Source organism: Notothenia rossii, assembly GCF_949606895.1.
Source record: "Notothenia rossii genome assembly, chromosome: 5".
NCBI lineage: Eukaryota > Metazoa > Chordata > Actinopteri > Perciformes > Nototheniidae > Notothenia > Notothenia rossii.
Genome location: NC_136903.1, coordinates 8,266,170 through 8,289,772, shown reverse-complemented (window position 1 = coordinate 8,289,772; position 23,603 = coordinate 8,266,170). Strand labels below are relative to the sequence as shown.

The 23,603-nt window shown below is 40.6% G+C and overlaps 1 protein-coding gene across 1 annotated transcript in view; it reads right to left on the bottom strand.

Annotated features, from left to right (window-relative positions):
- The window catches only part of ppip5k1b (diphosphoinositol pentakisphosphate kinase 1b), a 68,447-nt gene that overhangs the window by 18,578 nt on the left and 26,266 nt on the right, over window positions 1–23,603 (bottom strand). Inside the window, exons 10-26 of the mRNA XM_079684588.1 lie at window positions 23,321–23,402; window positions 22,866–22,975; window positions 22,447–22,470; window positions 20,341–20,426; window positions 19,784–19,909; window positions 16,971–17,012; window positions 15,160–15,281; window positions 12,151–12,333; window positions 10,796–10,937; window positions 9,889–10,112; window positions 7,231–7,358; window positions 6,977–7,091; window positions 5,241–5,348; window positions 5,026–5,142; window positions 4,154–4,294; window positions 3,155–3,266; window positions 285–428 (exon numbers count right to left, since the gene is read on the bottom strand). Of these exons, the coding sequence (XP_079540714.1) occupies window positions 285–428; window positions 3,155–3,266; window positions 4,154–4,294; window positions 5,026–5,142; window positions 5,241–5,348; window positions 6,977–7,091; window positions 7,231–7,358; window positions 9,889–10,112; window positions 10,796–10,937; window positions 12,151–12,333; window positions 15,160–15,281; window positions 16,971–17,012; window positions 19,784–19,909; window positions 20,341–20,426; window positions 22,447–22,470; window positions 22,866–22,975; window positions 23,321–23,402 (2,006 nt within the window). The remainder of the gene's footprint in view (window positions 1–284; window positions 429–3,154; window positions 3,267–4,153; window positions 4,295–5,025; window positions 5,143–5,240; window positions 5,349–6,976; window positions 7,092–7,230; window positions 7,359–9,888; window positions 10,113–10,795; window positions 10,938–12,150; window positions 12,334–15,159; window positions 15,282–16,970; window positions 17,013–19,783; window positions 19,910–20,340; window positions 20,427–22,446; window positions 22,471–22,865; window positions 22,976–23,320; window positions 23,403–23,603) is intronic.

The window sequence follows — 23,603 nt, the reverse complement described above, 5'->3', positions numbered from 1 at the left end:
AACCCAAGTGGACGGCGGGGGGTGGGGGGGGGGGATCACTCAAAATCAGTGCCCTCATCATGCCACTGGGAAGTCAAATCACTCAAGAAATGTGATGCAACAGATTGAAATTGTCGGGTTGTTTTTTGGCAAAGGGGCCAAAAGAGAGCAAGAAGCTTTAATTAAAAATAAAACAAAGAATTTCCCAAAAGGACTCTTAAATCTTGAGGAGTGAGAAGTAAAAAAAGAGCTTCTCAAAAGGACAGAGAGCCGCCCGGTGGAGGAGGACGGAGGGGAGAACATACCGAACACGCCGATGGGCAGGCTGCCGGGGGAGAGGGGGGGCTTCCTGTGGAGGAGGTGGTGCGTGCGGACGTAGTCCCGCAGGTTGGGGGCGCTGCAGGACACCCCGAGGGTCGAGGCGCTGAAGAGGCCGGAGCAGAGCGAGCCTGTGAGGAGGAGGAGGAGGAGCCGGGGGGGTGCAGGTTAGTTTACATCACACACCATGCCATTACTCAAATCAAATCCAATCCAAATGTATTATAGCCCCAAATCACAAGAAGTGCCTCAAAGGGCTGTACAAAGCAAACTGGCCTTAGTGTGTGTACAGTTCACAAAGGAAGTGCACGAGAGAGAGATACTGTGCTTATTAATGCACTACATTTATGTGAAACGTTGAATGACTTGTTACTAGGGCTGCTCAATTAATCGTATTTTAAATCGTATTTTAATCGTATTTTAATCGTATTTTAATCGCGATTACGATTATGGCTTGCAAAGATTACAAAAACAACGTAATCGAAATAAAACGATTATTATTACTTTAGTTTTTTCAATTCTTTTTTTTGGGGTTTTTGGTTTTTCAGTTGAGTTATACTTAAAGTTCAGGATAATCAACTGTTAAAAACATACTGTTCAAATTTTTTTTTCTCCAATAAATTGATGTTTTCAAAGTCAATGAATAATTGCATTAATAATCGCAATTACAATTATTAACCCAAATAATCGAGATTATGATTTTTGCCATAATCGAGCAGCCCTACTTGTTACTCTTAACTTGAATAACATGATGTGTTTATATGAAATATAAATCTTACTAATCTCAGTTGTACAACCAATATACAATAAACAATATTTGTTGATTAAACTTGTTAAAATGTTATTTAAAAAGTTATTTGAATAACATGTTGAACTCAGGGCTTTTACTTGAAATGGAGAACTTCTAAACTACTACTTTCAAATATGTAAATAAATCTGAGTACTTTTCCTAGTACTAGGCCTGTGTTGTTGGTAGCTCTAAGGAAAACAGGAAGCAGTCCACAATTGTTTTTGACAGCAGCACAAACCAACACGGTGGAAACTCCAGGGCCACTTTAACTCAACTAAAAATATTCATGAACAATCAGAAACAAAAAGCTGCCGTTTGTTCCTGGAAATGATGACATGGAAACGACAAGGTTTCCACAACAGAGACCACCTCTCTGCATGCTCATGTTCATGTATGAGTGCATATGTGTAAATAAAGGCCAGAGTGAGTGAACAAGTCAAAACAGAGCCTGTGTGTTTTGTGTGCAGAACGCAGCGTGACGAACAGGCAGGGTGGAAATTGGATTGTTTCAGACCCCCGCTGTGCACAAACCCTCTGAAGCTAAACAGCCAATCCTCATGAACTTATCATTTAACATTTCATATTGAGTTAACAGACCAAGCAGTGGAGGAGATATCATCTTTGGAATTGCAGAAAAAATACTCTAGTCCCGTTAGTCTATAAACAGTACGAAGGTATTTAATGCAGCTCGCTAACAGAGGTCGTCTCTGACACCTGCTGTTGTCAGTGACCTGTGTGTGTGTGTGTGTGTGTGTGTGTGTGTGTGTGTGTGTGTGTGTGTGTGTGTGTGTGTGTGTGTGTGTGTGTGTGTGTGTGTGTGTCACTCAGCAGCCTCACACTCACTACACATTAAACACTGACAGTCTCCTCTCAAGATAAGCTTCAGTCGGAGTTCCTTTGATGTGACGGCTGCATTCAGACGTGTGATAATTGAGTGACAGGATAAGCAACGTGTCTGCTTGATGCTTGTGATTGAACGTGATTGCATCAGAGTGTATTTACTTTAGATTGGAAAGGGCTTCCTTCCATCCATGCATTGTAATTGAGTGTTTTAGGTCTTAATTGCACAAATAAAAAGAGATCATCTGCACTCATTTGCTGATTGAGAAACACAGCTTTAATTCTCCCTGTCACAGATTTAGTTTCCACAAAGTGACTCCCTGTTCTCAGAGTTTTCTCCAATGGTCTTGATTTAGACATCGGGCTCTCATGCTTGTGTAAGAGTCACCTAGGTGTTAGCAGGCTGTTGAAGGTTTCATGCTCTTGGAAAGTGATCACACAGCAAAACAAGAGTCCTTAACGGGGATTACATTAGTAAGGAGGTTAAATCAGTTTCAGGTACCCTTAAGAAGACCTCTATTGCAGCCGATTTGGAACATTTGAAATCATTTCACTATATTTCAAACACTTCTGACTTTAAAGGGTTTATTGCGTATTGTAGAATAAGTCTAAACAGCATATTTGGTGCATTATAGAGCATAGCTTTAAATAGCAATAACCACTAAATATGCTACTTCCAATATAAAGGATTGTGATTTCTAATAATAAACAATGGCAAAAATCCGTGAACAGAGTTTTATTATTTGATCCAAAGAAGTTTTACGATTTACTTGACGAACGTTTAGAAACAGGAGATCGAAACACCTTCAGTATGTTCCCTATGTTGTCACCTAATGTCCTGCCTTGATATCGGTCTTTGAACGCTACGCGACAGCAGAGGCCAGCGGTTGGCTGTGAACGCAGCTCCCTCCGCTGACCTCTCGCCTACATAGTTGGGAGTCTGATCCTGTTCGTCTGCAGCTATGCTAAGCCTGGGGTGAAAGCTATGTGGCCGACGGGAAACAAAAATAAGTGATAGTGACAGGGAGGAGTGTTATGGAGGGAAAAGGACAACAGACCGAAAGATAAACAGACTGGAAGACACAGAGATTTGGAAAGGTGGGAGAAGTGATGAGGAGAGGATCAGTGATGACAGCTGGAGATACAATGTGCTGTAAGGTCAGTGTGTCTTTCTCCCCACACACACACGTACACAAAGCACACACACACCAGAACAGGGTTTCCCACCTAAGCCACTGGCTGGTTTGATCTCAGGAGACTGGCGCGAACAGGACGAAGGGAACAGTCGGTGAGACGTGCTGCCTTTGGAGGATTGGCTGGGAGACGTTTCAGAGAGGACCTGAGGGAGAGCAGGGGTTAAAACTGAGAGGGCAGATACAGTCAATCAGGGACACAACGCTATTTACTTTAAAACCTTTAACACTTCTTCTGAGGCGCAATGCATTCAGCTCAGAAATAAAATATAATCCCTATTTTTCAGAATTTAAGAGATTGTTATTACAGAAATGTAAGGAAGTTGTCATGGAAACATATATTTACTTTTAAATCCAAACAGAAGCTCTGATTTTCTTTAGAGCTTGATTTCATGGACGTAGGAATGCACCACCTGTTCAGTTTATCAAGTTACATTTTTGAAACCTGAGGAGATTGTTTTAGAGTGAAAACAGATGGTATTTTATTAGTTTGTTGACTTTGTACAGGTATTTCAGGACCTGCGGACACAAAACCCATCCTGAGCTGCTGGATGATATGTGTTTCTGCAGGGTTAATTAAACAGAAACAGCATGCTTCCCTGATTTTAGATATCAAATCAGGACATTGTGTCCAGTTGCACTCACAAAATCTATAGGTGTCTCAGTACTGGATTAAACCTTCCAAATAATCAAGCTCTTAAAGGTCGGGTAGGTAATTCACTTCAGAAACACTTTTTGTTATATTCCATGGAATGCTCTTAACATCCCGATAGCAATGAATACATGAAATGCTTTGACATGTGGAAGCCGTGGTTCTGTAAAAAGCACGACCAATCATCTGTGCCGGCCCGGCTAAAATAACTGGATGGCCTACCTGCCTGTCAGCCTTCCATCTGTGCACAAAGTTATCTCGCGCCCAAAACTGCTCAACTAAACCCAAACTAGAACTACTAAGTGGGATAATACAAACGAAACACTCAGTGTGGTTGTATCATCATCAGCAGGGCATCTGAAACACTTCGGGGTCTGGTACCTCCATGGAGCCTGTCTTGCGGTTGCGGATCATAGGAGACTTTCTCTGGATGTTGATTGGATCAGAGAGAGGAAGAGCCTGGTCCAGCTGATCCTGGGACAGATCCTCCAGACTGCCCTGATTGGGCTTCTTGTCTTGGTTCTGTTGATCAAAGGACATGATGTCTAAACACTGTTCTTATCTATTAAATTAAAACACATGCAAATACCACTTGAGCTGTAGTACATGAGAATGTTTCTACACACAGAGGTCACTGCAACGTGTGGCAAAACATAAATATTTCAGTACGCATGTCGAATGCATGCTTCGACAAACACAAGTAGGAAATATAATCTTTCCATGCAGACAGATGTAATGTTTTTAGCGTGCAGCGTCTTTATATGTTTGAATGTATTCCCAAAATAAGTTGTTTAAAGGTTTGTCATCAATGTGCCGGAAAGAACTCACTTTTGAAAATGAAAACAAACTTTTTCATTAAAAAGGCATAACATCTATAAATGTAATAATGGGGCAAAACATTTCGTGCACATGTAAGCAACGAGAAGGAACTCTCCACTGGTGGCAATTTACACTTAACCAGCTTGGGAGCCCTGGAGAAATTGTATTTACATTTGAAACGACAACACATACATTCACTTGTGTTGTTAAAGTGGTGGAAAGGCGGCCATTATAGAGATGAGGTGTTCTGCATCTTCTGATATGAAAAAGTTGGAAACGCTGCACTTGTCCAAACCTTTGTCAAAACTAGAAAGGATCCTGATATTCTACTACATGTGATTTGCTCTTTTAGGACGTATTTAATGATTTACTTTAGATTGCTATTTAAGGGCCACTAAATATGTGTAACCCTGAAAAAGACAAAACACACACACCTCAGAGGAGGCTGGGCGGAAACCGAAGCCAAGAGGAACGTTCTCCTCATCCTCACACCCTTTGACTCCTGGACTGAAGTGAATCTCAACGTGGAAACGCTCCTCTGAGGAAGGGTCCTGCTCACAACACAGACAGAAAGACTTGATGACATCTATACAGAAGTGTAGTGTGAATGCTGAGGGAAAGGAAATCATAGGGAGACTTTTTGCTGGACCTTGTTATTGTCTTCATACAGCATGATGACGATCTGCGTCATGTAGTTGAGTTCGGTCACGGCACTCAGGTAGTCCATGGCCTGTTTCCACTGCTGGTCCTTCTCATCCTGGCACTCAAACAAAAACACAAAGACAGTAAACACATGACGACATCACAAGAGACATACTGTACAGCACAAACAAGACCGACGACAATATCAAATAAAGTCACGAAACACAAAACATCTGTATTTATGATTGACAGAAGATATTAAAGTTCTAGGATTCATTAACGCTAGGCAATGTAGCTGTATCAATATTATGATATGGATACAAATCTTCTCATATATACACATCATGATCTGGCAAATGTGTGTATAAATTATACGAGACAACTTTTCACAAATATAATTTTTTTTAAATATACAACTATAATGCCAAATCAATGTCAAATGAGATGTTATTATATAGCAGCTCATTGCTGTAGAGCTAGTGGTGTATGACACAGCAGGTTACAAAGAAAAGTAATCACACAAAGGTTGCTTTTTAATGACTCATTTTCAATAGATTTTAGGACAGTTATTGAAGACTGCAATAAAATGTGTATGATAATATTTCTAAATTGTGTTAAAATGCAGCACCATTCACCAGATCTGTGTTAAAAGACTTTAAAAAAGTGTCCGTCTTTTAGAGACATACATTTATATATTGTTTTCTCCATCATCATCAGCAGACACAGGAAGATTAAACAAGTCCCCTATACTACTGTTTTTCATCAATATATTACAGGTGTCAGATATATACAGAGCCTGTCTCTGATTGGCTGAAACACCAAACAGATCATTGCAGCATCCCATAATCCCCTCTGTTTAAGCCCTGTTTCCAAAGTGCTGATTCTCTGTCTGTTACTTTAGATGAAAATAAGGAGCCCCTCCCCACGCCCCTCTGAGAGAGATTTGTTTAAAAAGAACACATTAGGCGCTTTCACACGGTCCCCGGACGGAAGTCCCCGGAGTTGGGGACTGGCTTCAGTAGAAGCTGCTGGGACTCCCAGCAGCTTCTACTGAAGCATTCCGAGTAAATCGCCAGAAACGCCGACACCTCCTCATCTCCACCGCTCCCATGTTTTCTTTTGTGTTGCCATAACTTAGTCTCTCTCCGTTGGTGCGCTGGGCTAATGCTAATGCTAATAATGCTATACGAGGAAAATAAAATGGCGGCTTCACAAAACGTTTTGGGGAGTTTTACGGGGCGTGGTTTGCAATCCGCCCAGCCAATCAGAAATGGGAACCTTGTTCTCCCATGAAAGTCCCTGCTCTCTAGCAGGGATGGAAAACTGGGTGGAAAGGTTCTCATGAACTAAGTTCTAGTTCCGGATGTTTTTGGTGTGAACGCACATTTTCGGAACTATATCGGAACTATACTGGAAAAAGTACTCCGGTGTGAAAGCGCTTAATGGTGCTCTAGGAGGAGATTCAGGTGATAAGGTGATTACCTTGGTTGGTGATTGGCTAATGGTTACACAAGCCAAAAAAATCGTTATGACATCATAAAGTGGCCAAAATCTGATCAGCTCATTTTCAGACAGGTTTTTATAGAAATGGATCAGGACAAAAAGAGAGAGAATCTTTTTTCCTGAAACTTTCAGAGTCTCTTTCCACAGAGGGGACACATGTTGATGTAGAAGAGACATGGAGAAGTGGATTTTGCATAATAGGTGACCTTCAAACTAAATAGTCAGAGAGATCAGACATACATCCAGCAGTCCTCCGTAGCGGAAGACGCTGAGCAGCGAGTGCACGTGGCTCTCGCTGGTGAAGTAGAGGCGTGTGCGCACGTGACGACCCGGAGACATCACGCCACGAGAATACCTGAAGACCAGCGGGAGAGAAATGAGACTCATCAGTCAACACAGCCCCAGAGAGCTCAAACACACACAAGCACACACTGCATATACGTGCTGGGTCTATATACATGTAAACATGTTTGTGTGTGCTTTGTGTTCCTCACAGAGGGTGCAGCTTGTTCACGGCCTCGTCCTCGTGCGTCCTCTGCAGGTCCAGCTGGATCTTCTTCATCAGAGGAACACAGTAAGCCTGAGCGATGTCCAGTTTCTCTGCTTTGCTGATGCCGTACTCCTGATATGAAAAAGAAAAAAAGCATTTCAACACTTTTATCGACTTCATTTATACCTCCTTAGTCATGATCATGAGGAGAAGGAGTCTTAACTCAGCATATCTTAGAGCAGAAGGCTAGGAAGTGACACATTTATGCAGAAAACAAATGTATGCATAACAGCCTAAATGTGTTTTCTGTGACTGTGAGAAGCACTACTGGATCTGGCACTCGCCAAACTTTTTCATTTTCTCTGCTGAGTCACACTCCCTTCTTTTGGTGCAATATTTGACTCTTTCCACAGGGTCAATATGGTTAGGTTTTATGTTCAGAATTACCACCACCACCACTACGGCAATAAAAGCTTGAAATTATGTGCAAGACGCCGTCTGGTTCAATTCTCTAATGCCACCTATTTGTTAACAATCCTGACCTTCCCCGACTCCTTTGGATAATTAAAGTACATAATTCAACCCTCTTAGTTTTGCTCTCTGGAATACAACTCTTACACAACATCAAGTTAACAAAATAATTCAGTAGTAATGTAAAGAAGTAGTCTAGACTAGAGCCATGACAATATTATGCAGGGCAACTACAACATGACTGTTTGCTATCCTGGCTTCAAAACGTACAAGATAATTTACTAAATCTAGTGGAATAAAAGCTAAAAGTAGCTGTAAGAAAATACTCAAGTGAAGTGCAAGTCACTCTAATTTGTTCTCAATTACATTACTTAATTAAATGAACTTAGTTGCACACCACCACTGTATTTGAATATTAGGCTCTGTACAGCTACGAGGCTGCATGGCACGCCAAAAGGTTGTGCACTTTTATTTTCAAATGAATTAATACTTTAACTCTTCCTCATATTTCTCCATGTATGCATCTGTTAAGTCATAACTACCTTAACAGAAGATTAGCAGCTTAGCATACTGTTTGGTAGATTGCACAGCAGAATACCCTCTCTTTTCGAGCTTAAAAAAACCTATGGTGGTCTAGAGTAGGTCTGAACGATTAATCGATTTTAAACAGAAATCGCGATTTGAAATGATGCAATTATCAAATCGCAAAGCATGCGATTTCTTTTTTGTTTTGTTTGTTCTTCTTCTGTGTCAATCATCCACACCAATCAGAAGTGCTGTGCTCCACATGTACCAGCCATTGTTAACCAATCAGAAGTGGCCCATGATAGAAGGTGATAGACAGATTGATCCAATAACCTGCCAAGTATTTTTGAAATACTTTTCCAAATGGCTTCCAATGGAGCTCTCCTAGATGGTTTGGTGAAACCATCTGAGTCAGGTTAGTAATGCTCCATCACATGTTTCTATTACAGGGTGAATCTTAAACTGAAGCTTGACTTTAAAGCAACCCAACGGAAGTTTCGTGTAACTTTAGTTCTTTCACTCGTAGCTCGGGCTGCGGGGGTGCTAGAGACGGGAGCACGTTGATGCGACCTTCCTAGCCAGAGATATGGCCGCATTTTACAATAAACTTCCGTTGGGTCGCTTAAAAACAAATATCGCAAATCGAATCGCAATATCTGTCAGATTATTTCCCCAAATTGTGCAGCCCCAGTCTACAGGTAATGAAAAAACATGAGAGCTTTGGGACATAGTTTGGTCTTCATGAGCTACTGTAGGAACAAGACAGTGGAAGACACCAGGGCCGTTTCTCAATCGCGAGGATATTGGCTTCCAAGCCAATATTTCAAGGATGCTACATCATCAAGGATGCTACGTCATCAAGTGGCGCAGCAGGACTGTTCCAATCTCCAGCATACTTGGAATTCCACCGACACCGCGCCCTTGGTTTGGGGGAAATTTTGAGGCTGCACATGGGTACACTTCGCGTCCTTCAAATCCCCACAATGCTTTGCGCACGGACCAATTTCAAAAACGCTTGCGTAGAATGGCTGAACCGACGCAGCATACATTTAAATGTAAGTATGTAGTGGCGTAGAACATGTGTTGGTAAATATGTTACTTTGTTACATTTGTTATCACCAAAAATGTGTTCCGTGAAAGTAAAGCACGTTCATAATTAGATAGACATCGTGAGGTATTTATTTTCGGTACAGTTTATGTTGAAACCGTTCGAGAGAGTGGCACACTTGTTAGCCTGTTCCATTCTTCTTCGTTTTCCGAAGCCGTGGCTTGGAAGCATACTTGCTTCGTTTCTGAAGGAAGTGACTTGGAAGTAGGCGACTAACAAGCCAGCATCCTCGAGATTGAGAAACGGCCCAGTTTGCTCTTTGTCTCCAAAATTGTGGATCTAGCTCCTTATTGATCAGGTGGTAAAATCTCTCCAGCTGTCTCAGATGCATCTTGGCTAATAAATACATTCAAAACAATGAGAGGACAAAAAAACACCTTTTTGATTGTAGCACTTGAAATCGTTTGTCTTATTTGGAGCTAATTACATGATTCTTGCCATTTTGAGTTTCTTTCCTCATTGATGATTTACTAATCCTAAATTGATAAAAAGCACCAGCTAGATGTAATGAAATGGCCTGAGAGACCCTGAGGAGAGCTGAGCTTGGTCTTCATTAACCTGAGGGATGACGATGTCTGCCAGGGCGCGGGACAGCCTGAACAGCTCCAGCGTGTCCTCCAGTCCCAGCGAGGCGTTGTGCTGCGAGTCGTATTTGATGCAGTCGTAGATGTCGGGGATCTTACTGATGTCGTAGCGGCCGTTCTTCATTCGGAAGTCTCTCTCCAGTTTGGACCAGCGCTGCAGCATCAGCTCCAGCGTCTCACTGTGGTACAGCTGCAGGTCTGAGACAAGAAGCACAGCAGGAGTGAGCCATGTTTCCATGTTGGACAGGTAAATGTCTGGCAATGTTTACCTGATATTCACAGCCTGCACACCTTTCCAGCTTCTGCCTGATTCATGCAGAGAAAAGCATCTCAACTAAACTGGTAAAGCTGTTTGAGCTAATACGCTGCTCAACTGCGGAACAAATTCTAAGAAGCGCTAAGATTTTGGATAAGGCTACTTTGAATTTCAGGCTAAAGAACTACCTGTTAATTCATTTTCTTTTAAATTATATTTGTTGGTTTACGTTTTGTTTTCCTTTTGCTTGCTTGTTTGCTTTGTTTCTATCATACGTTTCATTTTCTTCAAATGTAATATACCTATCACGGGTTCAAAATGGTGGAAAAAGCTCTGGGTTGATATCAAATTAAAAGTCTACACATCTTCCATCGCAGACTTAAAACCGGTTTCAACTGAACCTTGGCATACACATATAATAATTGTACTAGTTGTTTGGATAAAAGCATCAGCTAAATGAAATATAATGTAATGTTATGTAAAGCCTTTAGGTTAGGATATGTGCTTTAAAAATAGATTACTAAACCACAGATTTTGGCTTCTAAGAACATTTTGATAATCGTTTATCTAAATGCAGCTGAATGCTTTTCTTCTGTATGAACTAGGTAAGGCAGGGTCACCCTACCTGCAGACTTGGGGTCCTCCAGTCTTTTGCGGATCTGTGAGTTGAGGCTCTGGATGAGGGCGTACACTTTGTCACAGGTTTTGACCGGATTCTGTATGATCTTCATCGAGTTCACCAGCGACGGGCTGCTAGTCGGCGCCAACTAGTACACAGAGGAAACAGACAAGATGTTAACATCACATTATACTGTTGAATACAGGCAGACAAAAATACTTTGAAACCTTTAGCACATGTAGTTTGAAAAGTCAGCTTCTGTAATAATGTTTGCCATCAGAAATAATATTACTTTTATTATGTCTGAGAGACGTCACTTCTACCAAGAGGAAGAACAATAGGAGCTAAATAAGAAGTAGAAAGACTTTATTATACCCAGGGTTCATACACTTTTTCACTCATGACTTCTCCAAGACCTTTACCTAATTTTCAATGACTTCTCCATGACCTTTACCTAATTTTCCATGACTTCTCCATGACCTTTACCTAATTTTCCATGACTTCTCCAAGACCTTTACCTAATTTTTCATGACTTTTCCATGACTTCTCCAAGACCTTTACCTAATTTTCCATGACCTTTACCTAATTTTTCATGAATTTTCCATGACCTTTACCTAATTTTCATGACTTTTCCATGACTTTTCCATGACCTTTACCTAATTTTCATGACTTTTCCATGACCTTTACCTAATTTTCATGACTTTTCCATGACCTTTACCTAATTTTCCATGACTTTTCCATGACCTTTACCTAATTTTCCATGACTTTTTCTCAGCGGTACCACTGAATTTTTTTTATTTTAGCATGGTAAGCTGGAAAATAAGGTCTGCATATGAAACATGTTGGCCTATCTAAAACAAATCAAATAGTAGGCGTGATTGTAAAAATCTCTCACCAACAAAATACCTCGACAGTTAAATGCCATTTTACGTTTCATTCCTATACGATACAGTATTTATTATCATTATAGTATTACTATGTCGGCGATTTGATAAAATATAAATTATATTTGATGCAACTTTAGTTACATTTCCATTACTTTTCCAAAAATATTGTTTTCCATAACTTTTCCAGGGCCTGGAATTTGCATTTTGAATTTCCATGACTTTTCCAGGTTTGTAATGACCGTAGGAACCATGTGTACCAAAGGCAGATAACATTTACTGCCTTGACACTTTCAATGTATTATTCCTCTGGCTTTAATCTCATCCCAACATCATATAGGAAGTAAATTACAAAGAGATTGACATTTCTTGGAATAATTACCACTTCACGAAGTTTAAACTGAGCTTACTGGGGAACATTGAAGTATTTACCTTATCAAATCAAACATGTTCTCTTTCCCCCTCTCAGCTACAAACCTTCAGATAGTCGTCCTCTGTGAACTCCTGGCTCCTCTGCATGATCTCGTGCAGTCGGGCCTTCACTTTCTGCTGGCAGTCGGTCAGAGAGTCGCTGTCGCTGTCCAGCAGACCGTTCATGTTGGCGCTCTTCACCATCTGGACCAGGATGGGAGTCAACTCTCCTTCTAGAGCCAGCAGACCCTAAAGGGAGACCAGAGAAGTGGTGAGTAATCAATGTGTGGACTTTCAACTTAATCTATTTCCTTTGAGAAAATGAGATACATGTTTAAGGTTTAAGGTGCATGTCTGCAGTCAAGCAGAATGAGGTCCATTACTTTCTGTAAAATAACCTTAAACCTTTCTTATTGTGTATCTGCAGCTTTCTAAAATGTTACGTCTTATTTACAGACAAAAGCCTGTTTTTTCATTTAGTAAATGTACAGGTTTTTTTTAAAGCTTAACAATATTTTATTTTCAATATAGTTATTTTTCATTCTGCACAGCTTCTTATGTAACACTATCTTTTCTAGGGTTAGGGTTGGAGAGGGACATTAACATATATACAAGTTCATCAACATAAAATTAATTATTTAGTGATTATACAGGACTGTCTCAGAAAATTAGAATATTGTGATAAAGTTCTTTATTTTCTGTAATGCAATTAAAAAAACAAAAATGTCATACATTCTGGATTCATTACAAATCAACGGAAATATTGCAAGCCTTTTATTATTTTAATATTGCTGATTATGGCATACAGCTTAAGAAAACTCAAATATCCTATCTCTAAATATTAGAATATCATGAAAAAGTATGCTAGTAGGGTGTTCAACGAATCACTTGAATCGTCTAATTAACTCGAAACACCTGCAAGGGTTTCCTGAGCCTTGAAAAACACTCAGCTTGGTTCAGTAAACTAAATCACAAGTATGGGGAAGACTGCTGATCTGACTGCTGTCCAGAGGACCGTCATTGACACCCTCCATCAGGAGGGTAAGACACGAAAAGAAATTTCTCAAAGAGCAAGCTGTTCACAGAGTGCAGTTTCAAAGCACATCCACAAAAAGTCTGTTGGAAGGGGGAAATGTGGCAGGAAACGCTGCACAACCAAGAGAGATGACCGCAGCCTTAACAGCATTGTGAAGAAGAGTCGCTTCCAGAATTTGGGGGAGCTTCAAAGACAGTGGACTGAAGCTGGAGTCCAGGTATCAAAAGTCACTGTTCACAGACGTGTCCGGGAAATGGGCTACAATAGCCGTATTCCCATGGTCAAGCCACTTCTGAACTCAAGACAACGGAAGAGGCGTCTGACTTGGGCTAAGGAAAAGAAGTACTGGACAGTTGCACAGTGGTCCAAAGTCCTCTTTTCAGACGAAAGCAAGTTTTGTATTTCATTTGGAAGTCAAGGCGCCAGAGTCTGGAGAAAGGCTGGAGAGGAGCAAAATCCAAGTTGCTTGAAATCCAGTGTGAAGTTCCCACAGTCAGCGATGGTTTGGGGAGCCATGTCAGCTGCTGGTGTTGGTCCACTGTGTTTCATCAAGCCCAGAGTAAATGCAGCTGTGTACCAAGAGATTTTAGAGCACTACATGCTTCCGTCTGCTGAAAAGCTCTATGGAGATGAGGAATTCATTTTCCAGCATGATCTGGCACCTGCCCACAGTGCCAAAACCACCAGTAACTGGTGTACTGACCATGGCATTACTGTCCTCGATTGGCCTGCAAATTCCCCTGACCTGAACCCCATAGAGAATATGTGGGGTATTGTGAAGAAGAAGCTGAAAGACACCAGACCCAACAATGCTAATGAGCTAAAGGCCGCTATTGAAGCATCCTGGGCATCCATAACACCTCAGCAATGCCACAGGCTGATTGCCTCCATGCCACGCCGCATTGATGCAGTAATCCGTGCAAAAGGATTCCCAACCGAGTACTGAGTGCATTAATGGACATTTTCAAATGTTTGATTGTGTTTTGCTGTTATAAATCTTTTTTTTTTACTTGGTCTGAGGAACTATTCTAATTTTTTGAGATAGGATTTTTGAGTTTTCTTAAGCTGTATGCCATAATCAGCAATATTAAAATAATAAAAGGCTTGCAATATTTCAGTTGATTTGTAATGAATCCAGAATGTATGACATTTTTGTTTTTTTAATTGCATTACAGAAAATAAAGAACTTTATCACAATATTCTAATTTTCTGAGACAGTCCTGTATGTACTAAAGTTAATCTAAAGTGGAATCGTTTGCTTGTTTTAATTTGCAATGAAAATATGTTCTTTATTTTTTTTTGTCTTATATCAACACAACATCTTTTGAAAACACAAACAAAAATAATATAATAGTTAAAAAATTACAATTTAATTCCATCTCTGAAGTTGTGTCCACCAGGATACACATTAAATATTTCTTCAATTATGTCTTCACTGTAATAAGGCAGAAACAATGGATCACAAGCATCCGAAGATATACTTTGTCCCTTTCAGAGTTTCCCCTGGAAGTGTATCATTAGTTATGCACAGGATAAAGTCTTTCAGGCCGGGTCAGGGTTACGGCCCGTCTACACAACAGGCATCAAAAAATGTTGAAGCTGGGCGTGTCTGAGGCTTGGCAATTTCTCGCGCCCAAGGCGACCAACAACCAATCAGGAATCTCCCGCCCGCCCCCGGCATACAAAGCACAATAAAGCCCGCTTCTTCTCCACTAGTAAACTGGATATAAACTCCCCAAACAGTTGAAAACCTACCAGTTTCACCAACTGTCTCTGCCACCTCCCGCCATGCCTGGTTCCTCCGGTTTAGGTCCCGGTGAGTGAACAGAGTACAGTCATACAGGACTGGGACACTTGCCACGGCAATGATTAATTTATCCTCCATTTTATGACATATGGAAAATAGTCAAGACCTGCGGTATCAGCATACACGCGGTTTGATTGGCTAGCGCTTGTACTGGCGGGAATTGCATAAACGGGATTTGATTGGCTGATGCCAAGCATCGAGCCTCAAAAGTTGAACATTGTTGGGCCGTTACCTTTGCGAAAGCAGCGGCGGTCATCTGCACCCGGCCTTCGTCAGAGGCGTAGATCTTCAGGTCGTGGCGGTACGTGCTGTGCAGACGCAGGAGGCCGCAGCCTGGAAACCCTGCATAGTCACCTGGAACATAACGTACAGAGAGGAGCTTTATAATGAGCTAATAACTGTCTCAATCAAGAGACAGCTGAGGCAGGGAAGTAGTCGGAGGAGAAGAGTTGATTGAACCCAAAAGTACCAAGGATTTCAATTTAAAAAAAGGGACAGAGTGCAACTGTGCGGTTCAAGTTCCCCCACCACTCAAACAGCAGAACCACAAGGTCTGCCCTAAGAGGGGACTGTGTAGCCCCTCTTAGGTCCAGTTCCTTTGGTAAACACTGTTTCTCTGTGAGGGCATCAACACTTTGGAACACAACACCAATACAGATAAGGAATAACACCTCCTATCATACATTTAACCGCAATCATAAGAACTGGCTTTTAAACAATCAAACATGTGAACACTTTGAACTGCATCATGTGTGATGATATTTCATCTGTTTGCATGTTTGTTTGTTCCTCTCTATTGTTGTACTGCTGTTGTCTGCTGTACTCTATTTAATTATGTTTTTATTGCTCTAGTCTTGTTGTGGTCATTTAACATCTTGCCAAGGACAACAGTTGAAAATTAGCCTGCTGGCTAATACTGGCTCATTTACAGCAATGTGGATTAATGTGCACTGTCTAGGGATGCCAGCAATTATTCGATTATTCGATTATTCGTTACAGTCTCCATAATCGAAAATTATTTTTAAAATTCGATTTTATTTATATATTTTTTTATTATTATTTATGATTTTTTTTTTTTTCTGGCTTAGTTTCAACCAAAATATAGACTAATGCTAATAATAGTAATAGTATTAATAGTTGTAAATGGCCATTGGTCACACCACCAGTTTGTTTTACTGTAAACTTGGAGGAAGCCAGCAGAGTGCAGACTCGATTATTATTCTCCAGGGCTGTCCGATTTTTGATTTTGATCATGGTCAGTTTCTGGCATCCCTAGCACTATCCTTTAAATAAATAAACAAACAAACAAACAAACAAATGCATTGCTTTGTAAGCTTTTGACATGGCTCACTTCACTTTAATGTGAACAGAAATTGTTTGATTGAGCTAAATATAAATTGTAGTGAAAGTGAAGTGAACAGATGTTGAGTTAACCCCCAACAATGACTGAAGGCAGCTCCCATGAAGATGGTGTACTTTAGAGGGATACTTGAAGAGGGACAGTAAGTATTGTAACACGTTAAACATACTTAAATTAATGTACCTGAAGGAAGTGGATGCATACTATCGCCTCAGATCAAATCACACTGATGCTTCATGCATTTTTCTTTAGTGTGCAGCCAAACAACCTGGTGTTATATCCAAAGCTTCCTTGGGTTATCATGCCTTGTTTCACATTAAAATATCTGATGGGGACTAACCCCGTTTCTAGTATCTAATCCAGGTTGGGCTGGCTTTCATCAAGCAAAAAACAACATATCCAAGAACTCATGAAAAGACAAATTCAGTAGGATTAGTGTGAGATGATCCGCATCAGCAGTCACTTTTGGGGCCTGTATATGTCTGTGTTGCTGCAGAGGATCATCTCACCCACGACACACAACCCACAGTACTCTCAAAGGAGGACGAACAGCACGAGCCACAGGGTGAAATGAATCTAAATCAAGATGAGATTAAGGCGAGATCAGAGCACGTTAGTGGGACGAACGCTCAGGATGAGAAAGGCGTGGAACAGTGGTGATGTCCAGGAAACCTCTCTCTTACCAAACTCAATAGGGGACTCACAGCCAAGGGACCGGTTACCGGCTGGTAGTTTACACAGAGCAACAACAGGTAAGAAGAGAAGAGCAGAGTTAATAGACACAACTGGTGGTGGAAAAAGAAAGTATGAAAACAGTGGCTGAGATGAGAAAAGGCTGCATACCATTTCATCTCATTTCAATTCTGCTTCAGGCTGTCTTTCTGTGCAGTTTAGGTGTTGTTTGCATGCACAATAAAACAAAGAGTCTGAGGGAAAGAAGGCGGAGTGGCGCAGTGGGCTGTGCGTTGATCATCAGATCAAGGGGGCGTTGGGGAACTCCAGTTCAAAACCCGCCTCCGCCACCACAGCGAATTTGCTCCTGTGGGTATTGTCCACAGTACATGACTGTTACATGTATGATATGTGTGTAATGTGTATTTGTAAATAAACATAAGGAATTATTAAAGTGATCAAGTGTAAGGCGCTGGTTTGTCCTCATTGTATTTCACTCAGGGTTAAAGGTGTGTTGACTCTTTTACAGAAGAGAAACTCCACGCTTCATCTTTCCATTGAGGAAAAGCAGCGCTGCATTTGTGTGTCATGATGCACCCAACACCACCAGGGTGTGGACAGCATGTTGCACATACATGTCAGCTTGAGTCCTTTTGTTCAGCGTTATATCTTTGATATATTATCCAACAATGACACTGTGATGTAAATACTGTAAATAAAATATAGATGGCAGTTTTATCAGTTCCTGATATAAAGACACAGTTATCTCTATGTGTTTACCTTGGAGAAGTGCATTGAGATTAGAATGAGTGATTGCTTTGTAATCAGCTTAATTTAACTCTAAAGATATTACTGCTTCAATTTTGTCTTTTATTTGCACACACACACACACACACACACACACACACACACACACACACACACACACACACACACACACACACACACACACACACACACACACACACACACACACACACACACACACACACACACACACACACACACACACACACACACACACACACACACACACACACACACACACACACACACACACACACACACACACACACACACACACACACACACACACACACACACACACACCACTGACTAACGGGAAATTCCCTTATTTATTGCTTCACATGTAGTCCAAATAAAGTGCTGATTAATTTTAATGCGGCGCTTTTCACAATGTTCAATAGGCTTAGAAAAGGGCGTAAACAAAAGAGTATTAAAGAGGCTGTTATCATCATTGAAAGATATTCTTCTTTTTCCATATCAGATTTCTATTGTAAGACTATTGAATCAGATCTGTGCCAGCTGAGTTTTATTTAATCTCAGACATTTATTTGTGCTTGATCTTATTTGCTCGAATCTGATACAAAAAAAAAAGACAGGCTTCAATGCCCAATGTCGTTGGTCATAACCTCGTCAAAAATGCATTGCAATTTTGCAACATGTCTAAAAGTCTGAACAAATAAAGACCCTGCACTAAGTGGGAACATGTGTCCGGCTGACTCCAAAATGACCTCCACCTCGAGCCTCTCTGATAGGCTGTATGTCAGCTATGCAGTGTTGACATTGTTCTGTATATGCAGGTGCTTTCCACAACTGAAAAGAACGGCTAAAAATATACTTTTACGAGCAAAGGGAGGACAGGCCGTGCTTTATGATTATCATTTCAACTGAGGTAATGTATGTGCATTTCTGAATGTCAATGTCAATTGTTGCCGTGTGTGTGTGTGTGTGTGTGTGTGTGTGTGTGTGTGTGTGTGTGTGTGTGTGTGTGTGTGTGTGTGTGTGTGTGTGTGTGTGTGTGTGTGTGTGTGTGTGTGTGTGTGTGTGTGTGTGTGTGTTAGGGCTGCACGATATGGGGGAATAATCCAATTACGATTTTTCTGACAGATATTGCGATTCGATTTGCGATATTTGTTTTTAAGCGACCCAACGGAAGTTTATTGTAAAATGCGGCCATATCTCCGGCTAGGAAGGTCGTATCAACATGCTCCCGTCTCTAGCACCCCCGCAGCCCGAGCTACGAGTGAAAGAACTAAACTTACATTTTTGAAATACTTTTCCAAATGGCTTCCAATGGAGCTCTCCTAGATGGTTTGTTTCACCAAACCATCTAGGAGAGCTCCATTGGAAGCCATTTGGAAAAGTATTTCAAAAATACTTGGCAGGTGACTGGATCAATCTGTCTATCATCTTCTATCATGGGCCACTTCTGATTGGCTGATACATGTGGAGCACAGCACTTCTGATTGGTGTGGATGACTGACACACAAGACGGAAAAAAAAAAAAATTGCAGGCTTTGCGATTTGATATTTGCTTCATTTAAAATTGCAATTTCAATTTAAAATCGATTAATCGGTCAGCCCTAGAGTGTGTGTGTGTGTGTGCGTGCGTGCGTGTGTGCGTGCGTGCGTGCGTGCGTGCGTGCGTGTGTGTGTGTGTGTTTCATTAGGTACGTGATTGCTTTCTTTGTGTGCAAGTGTTCAAAAAACTCTCAATTTGTTCCCATCTCATGGAAGTTTGAAAGGTGGATTACACACAATAGAAAGTCAGGGAATTTAATCGATTTTAGAAAATTAGAAAGTATGTAGGAAGTTCCTAAATCGTTCAGACGACAATCAAATAGTGGAGTGTTTTCTACAACATGTTTTTGTATTGATTTGTAGTTTGAAGCTGTTTCTTTTCATAGCAGCCAAAAAGTACGAGGATAAGCATTTTACACTATGGAAGAAAGAAATAATCACAGCAACGGCAGAAGGATTTATAAGTTCATATTTTAGGTAATGTGAGTGCAGCGGGTACCTTGACCTCCAGGGTACATGCAGCGGAAAGCTCTGCCCAGCTCCTCAGCCTGAACCCGGCCTGCAGGCGTCAGCTCGCCCCCCCACTTCAGCACCAGCAGCAGAGAGGGGCCGTCCTTCTTAGAGTCTGAAATACAACAAAGTAACGTTATTGATATCCCTATAAAAAATATACTTTAAGCAACTTCAAAATATTCAAAGTGTGCAGGAATATTGTGTTAGTCTAAGTGTTACTTTAACACAAGATTCCTGCTTAGTTTCCCATCAATAGTTTGGTTTTATCCATTTACGTTGATGTTACCATCCCAGGATGCTTTAATAGTTTGACTGACACGTTAACAAATCTGTAAACTAGTTGTTAGAAATTGAATGATTTATTTCTTTGACAAGCATTAATTAGCAAAATAACATTTTAATATCATGTGTTTATAGGTTTTTGGGGGATTAATATCATCATTTCACTTTCATTTGTGTGTGTGTGTGTGTGTGTGTGTGTGTGTGTGTGTGTGTGTGTGTGTGTGTGTGTGTGTGTGTGTGTGTGTGTGTGTGTGTGTGTACCTTCTTCTTCGCTGGAGGCTTTCGGTTGTCCGTTACGCAGGTAGGTCAGCTGGACTTTCCTGTTTATACCTGAGAAATGACCGTACCTAGCAACACACACACACACACACACACACACACAGACACACACACACACACAGACACACACACACACACAGACACACACACAAACACACACAAACAGAACCAACACAACAAATGTTAATACGCACATATAAGTCGGACAAAGAGTGCAAACAAAAACACAGGAAGAATTTATCCCAGCTTAAAGAACTTTGTTTAATATCTAAAATCAAAAGTCTGACTTCCATTTTTTTTTTTTTAAAGTCCAAGAGAGACAGAAAAAGGCAAACACCTTTTTCGAAAATATCACACAATCAAGTAACAGTATTAGAAAATGTTCTAATGATAACTTGGTCATCGGGCAGTTTTGATCTGCTAGATTGTTCAGTTTGATTAAAGTGCATAATTGCATATTTTCAAGTGTGTGGGTGTAAGAACAAAAGAGACAGAGAACCTGTTTTAAAAATGCTGCAAGGTCGAAATCAAAGCCAATTTCAAATCTGTTATTCTGAATTAAGTCACACACAGACACGTATCAGGAGCTTTGCCCCTTACACTGTGCTTTAGGAAGAATTTGGCACATTCTGCAGACTAATGAGCGCACAGTGTTCTCTGAGAGGAGCGGCAGTGACCCTGAAGCAGGATAAATAACTCTGAACAGCTGACTCACACAAACCCTCACAATTACTACTATTCATACATATAATTAGCTGGAGAAGCATTTTGTTTTTTTTAAATTAACTTCAGCCACTCAGCTGGAAAATCACAGTAATATAAAAAAAAAAATGTGAAATGGTTTTCCCTATTGTTTCTAACTAATTAAAAATAAATGTATTATTTCATTATAATGGAAATATTTATAAAAAGATGATATTGTATAACTGTCTGTACGTTTTAAATCCAATGTTCTATTAAAATCAAATAAATGTATGAATACAATTCTTATTATCCGGAATTTCTTGATGATTTCACTTATTCTTTTTACCGTGTTTTTTTTTGTATAAGGATGATAATATTATTACCGTCGCTAAGGAGGTTGTATTTCCCGTTTGGCTTGCATGTGTGTATGAATGTTAACGCTGTGGTGAGAACAGCATGCACACAAAGTCTCACAGCAAACTGAATTACACAGTGAAGTCATCAGGGACATTTGACTGTGCTAACAATGAATGGGTGTTAATAAAAATGATACACGCACAAAACGTTAGGAATACCTTTCAAAATATTTTATACTATCTTTCATCGTGCACAATCTTTGTATAAAACTAACTGTTACCCTGTTTGTACACTCGTGGGGCTGGTTGGCCAACCTTCGGTCTATTTTATGGCTTAGTTATGAAGGTTTTAGCAAATAAAACAAATACCACAATGTTTTATTTCAGACATTAAGGTTATTTCAATTTGACCTTTGGTAAATTGAGAAGTCATTTACTTGAAATGTCCCAGGATTTGACATCACTTTCCAAAATAGTCAGATATATTTGCTTTAATTGCTTTTTTGTTCTAATAAAAGACAAATGTGCTGCCAGCTGCCTCATATACAATTTTTAAAAAGCCCGATAATGCTATTCATAATTGTGTGTAGTGTCTCTACTGTGACATGTGTCCATGATTTAATGTTCAAAAAGCTTTTTATTGTTCTCATACTGCCTGTGCTGCAGCACCTCTTTTCACCCTCTGTCTGAAACCAGTGCCAACTCTGCTCTGATTGGTTAGTTGGCCAGCTCTGTTGTGAATGGTCGGATGTCCCGCCCCTTAGCCTATCACATACAATGCTCTGTTGTGATTGGTCAACCGCTTAAAGATGTCCCGCCTCTTAGTCTAAATGTGTTGAAGCACTAGCTAATAGAGGCATGAGTGTTAAATGGTGATGCAATTATGTTAAGGAAGTAAACAATGGAGTCCAATGGAGGCGTTTCAGGCTACTCTCACAGGTATTAAACAACAGGTATTCATAACATTTTGTACGCACAGTCGAAGACTAAATTAAAAGGAGGGTGGTAAAACCTCATCCTTTAAAGTGAGGAGGGAGAGGGTGCGTACTGAATGTCATTCAAGCTGGAATTCCTTTTGAAGAGAAGGAAGAAGGGAGGGATGGGTGGGTGGGCCGGAGAAAAGAGAGACAGAAAAGGGAAGAAAAGAGTTAGGTACTCAAGAGAGTGGGAGGTAGAATCAAGGTTAACATGTGTGTGTGTGTTTGTGAGGAAAGATGAATGAACCCTGAGGAGTGTTTACACATGGTGGATGAGAGTGGGTGATGAATGACAGGAAACAGGGGGATAATGACTGTGTTGTTTGTTTAGGAGGGTGTGTGTGTGTGTGTGTGTGTGTGTGTGTGTGTGTGTGTGTGTGTGTGTGTGTGTGTGTGTGTGTGTGTGTGTGTGTGTGTGTGTGTGTGTGTGTGTGTGTGTGTGTGTGTGTGTGTGTGTGTGTGTGTGTGTTTGATGTGAGACGTCACTCACATCTCCAGGACCGTCTTGAGTTGCTCCAGTTTGGATTTCTTCTCCTCGATCTCACAGTCGTTGTGCTGGACGAGTTCAACGAGCAGCAGGCGGGCGATATCCAGCACTTCCTGGAAACACACATTATTCGTTTATCTGGCTCTTATCTTTTTATTTGTTTACATGTCAGACTAAAACACACACTGAAACCTTTGCTAACGCCCTGACTGAAAACAATGGCAAAGAGAAAGACTAGTCATGTACACGATGACAGGATAAATGCAGGGTTTGGTATAAATATTTAGACAACACTATAATGGTTTCTGCTCCATAATAATAATTAGTGAAAAGCAACCTTCTCATCTGAAACCCTTCATTAGTCTTGGTAGGATTCAGTCGAAATCTGCCAAAAGAACAACAGAGGAGGGGGAGTGTGGGAAAAAGAAAGGCTGGGGATAAAAATCAATCTCACTCACTTGGAGCTGCTTTGGTTTCTTCAGCTTCAGCTTTCCTGACTTGTAGCCTCCGTGCTTCTCAAACAAATCAAAGAATCTGAGCAAGACAAACAGAATAAAAGAGCAGAATAAGAAGTGCAGTTACATCAGATCAGGGCGATATCTCAGAAGTGAAAACATATTTGATAATTTGATTAATCTCTAAGAAATAAGTGGGTAATATGAGACAGGTTAGGGTACATGCAGCAGGGAGAGAAGGCAGTTCAATGCTGACATATAGTCCATGTTTGTTATCACCTGCACT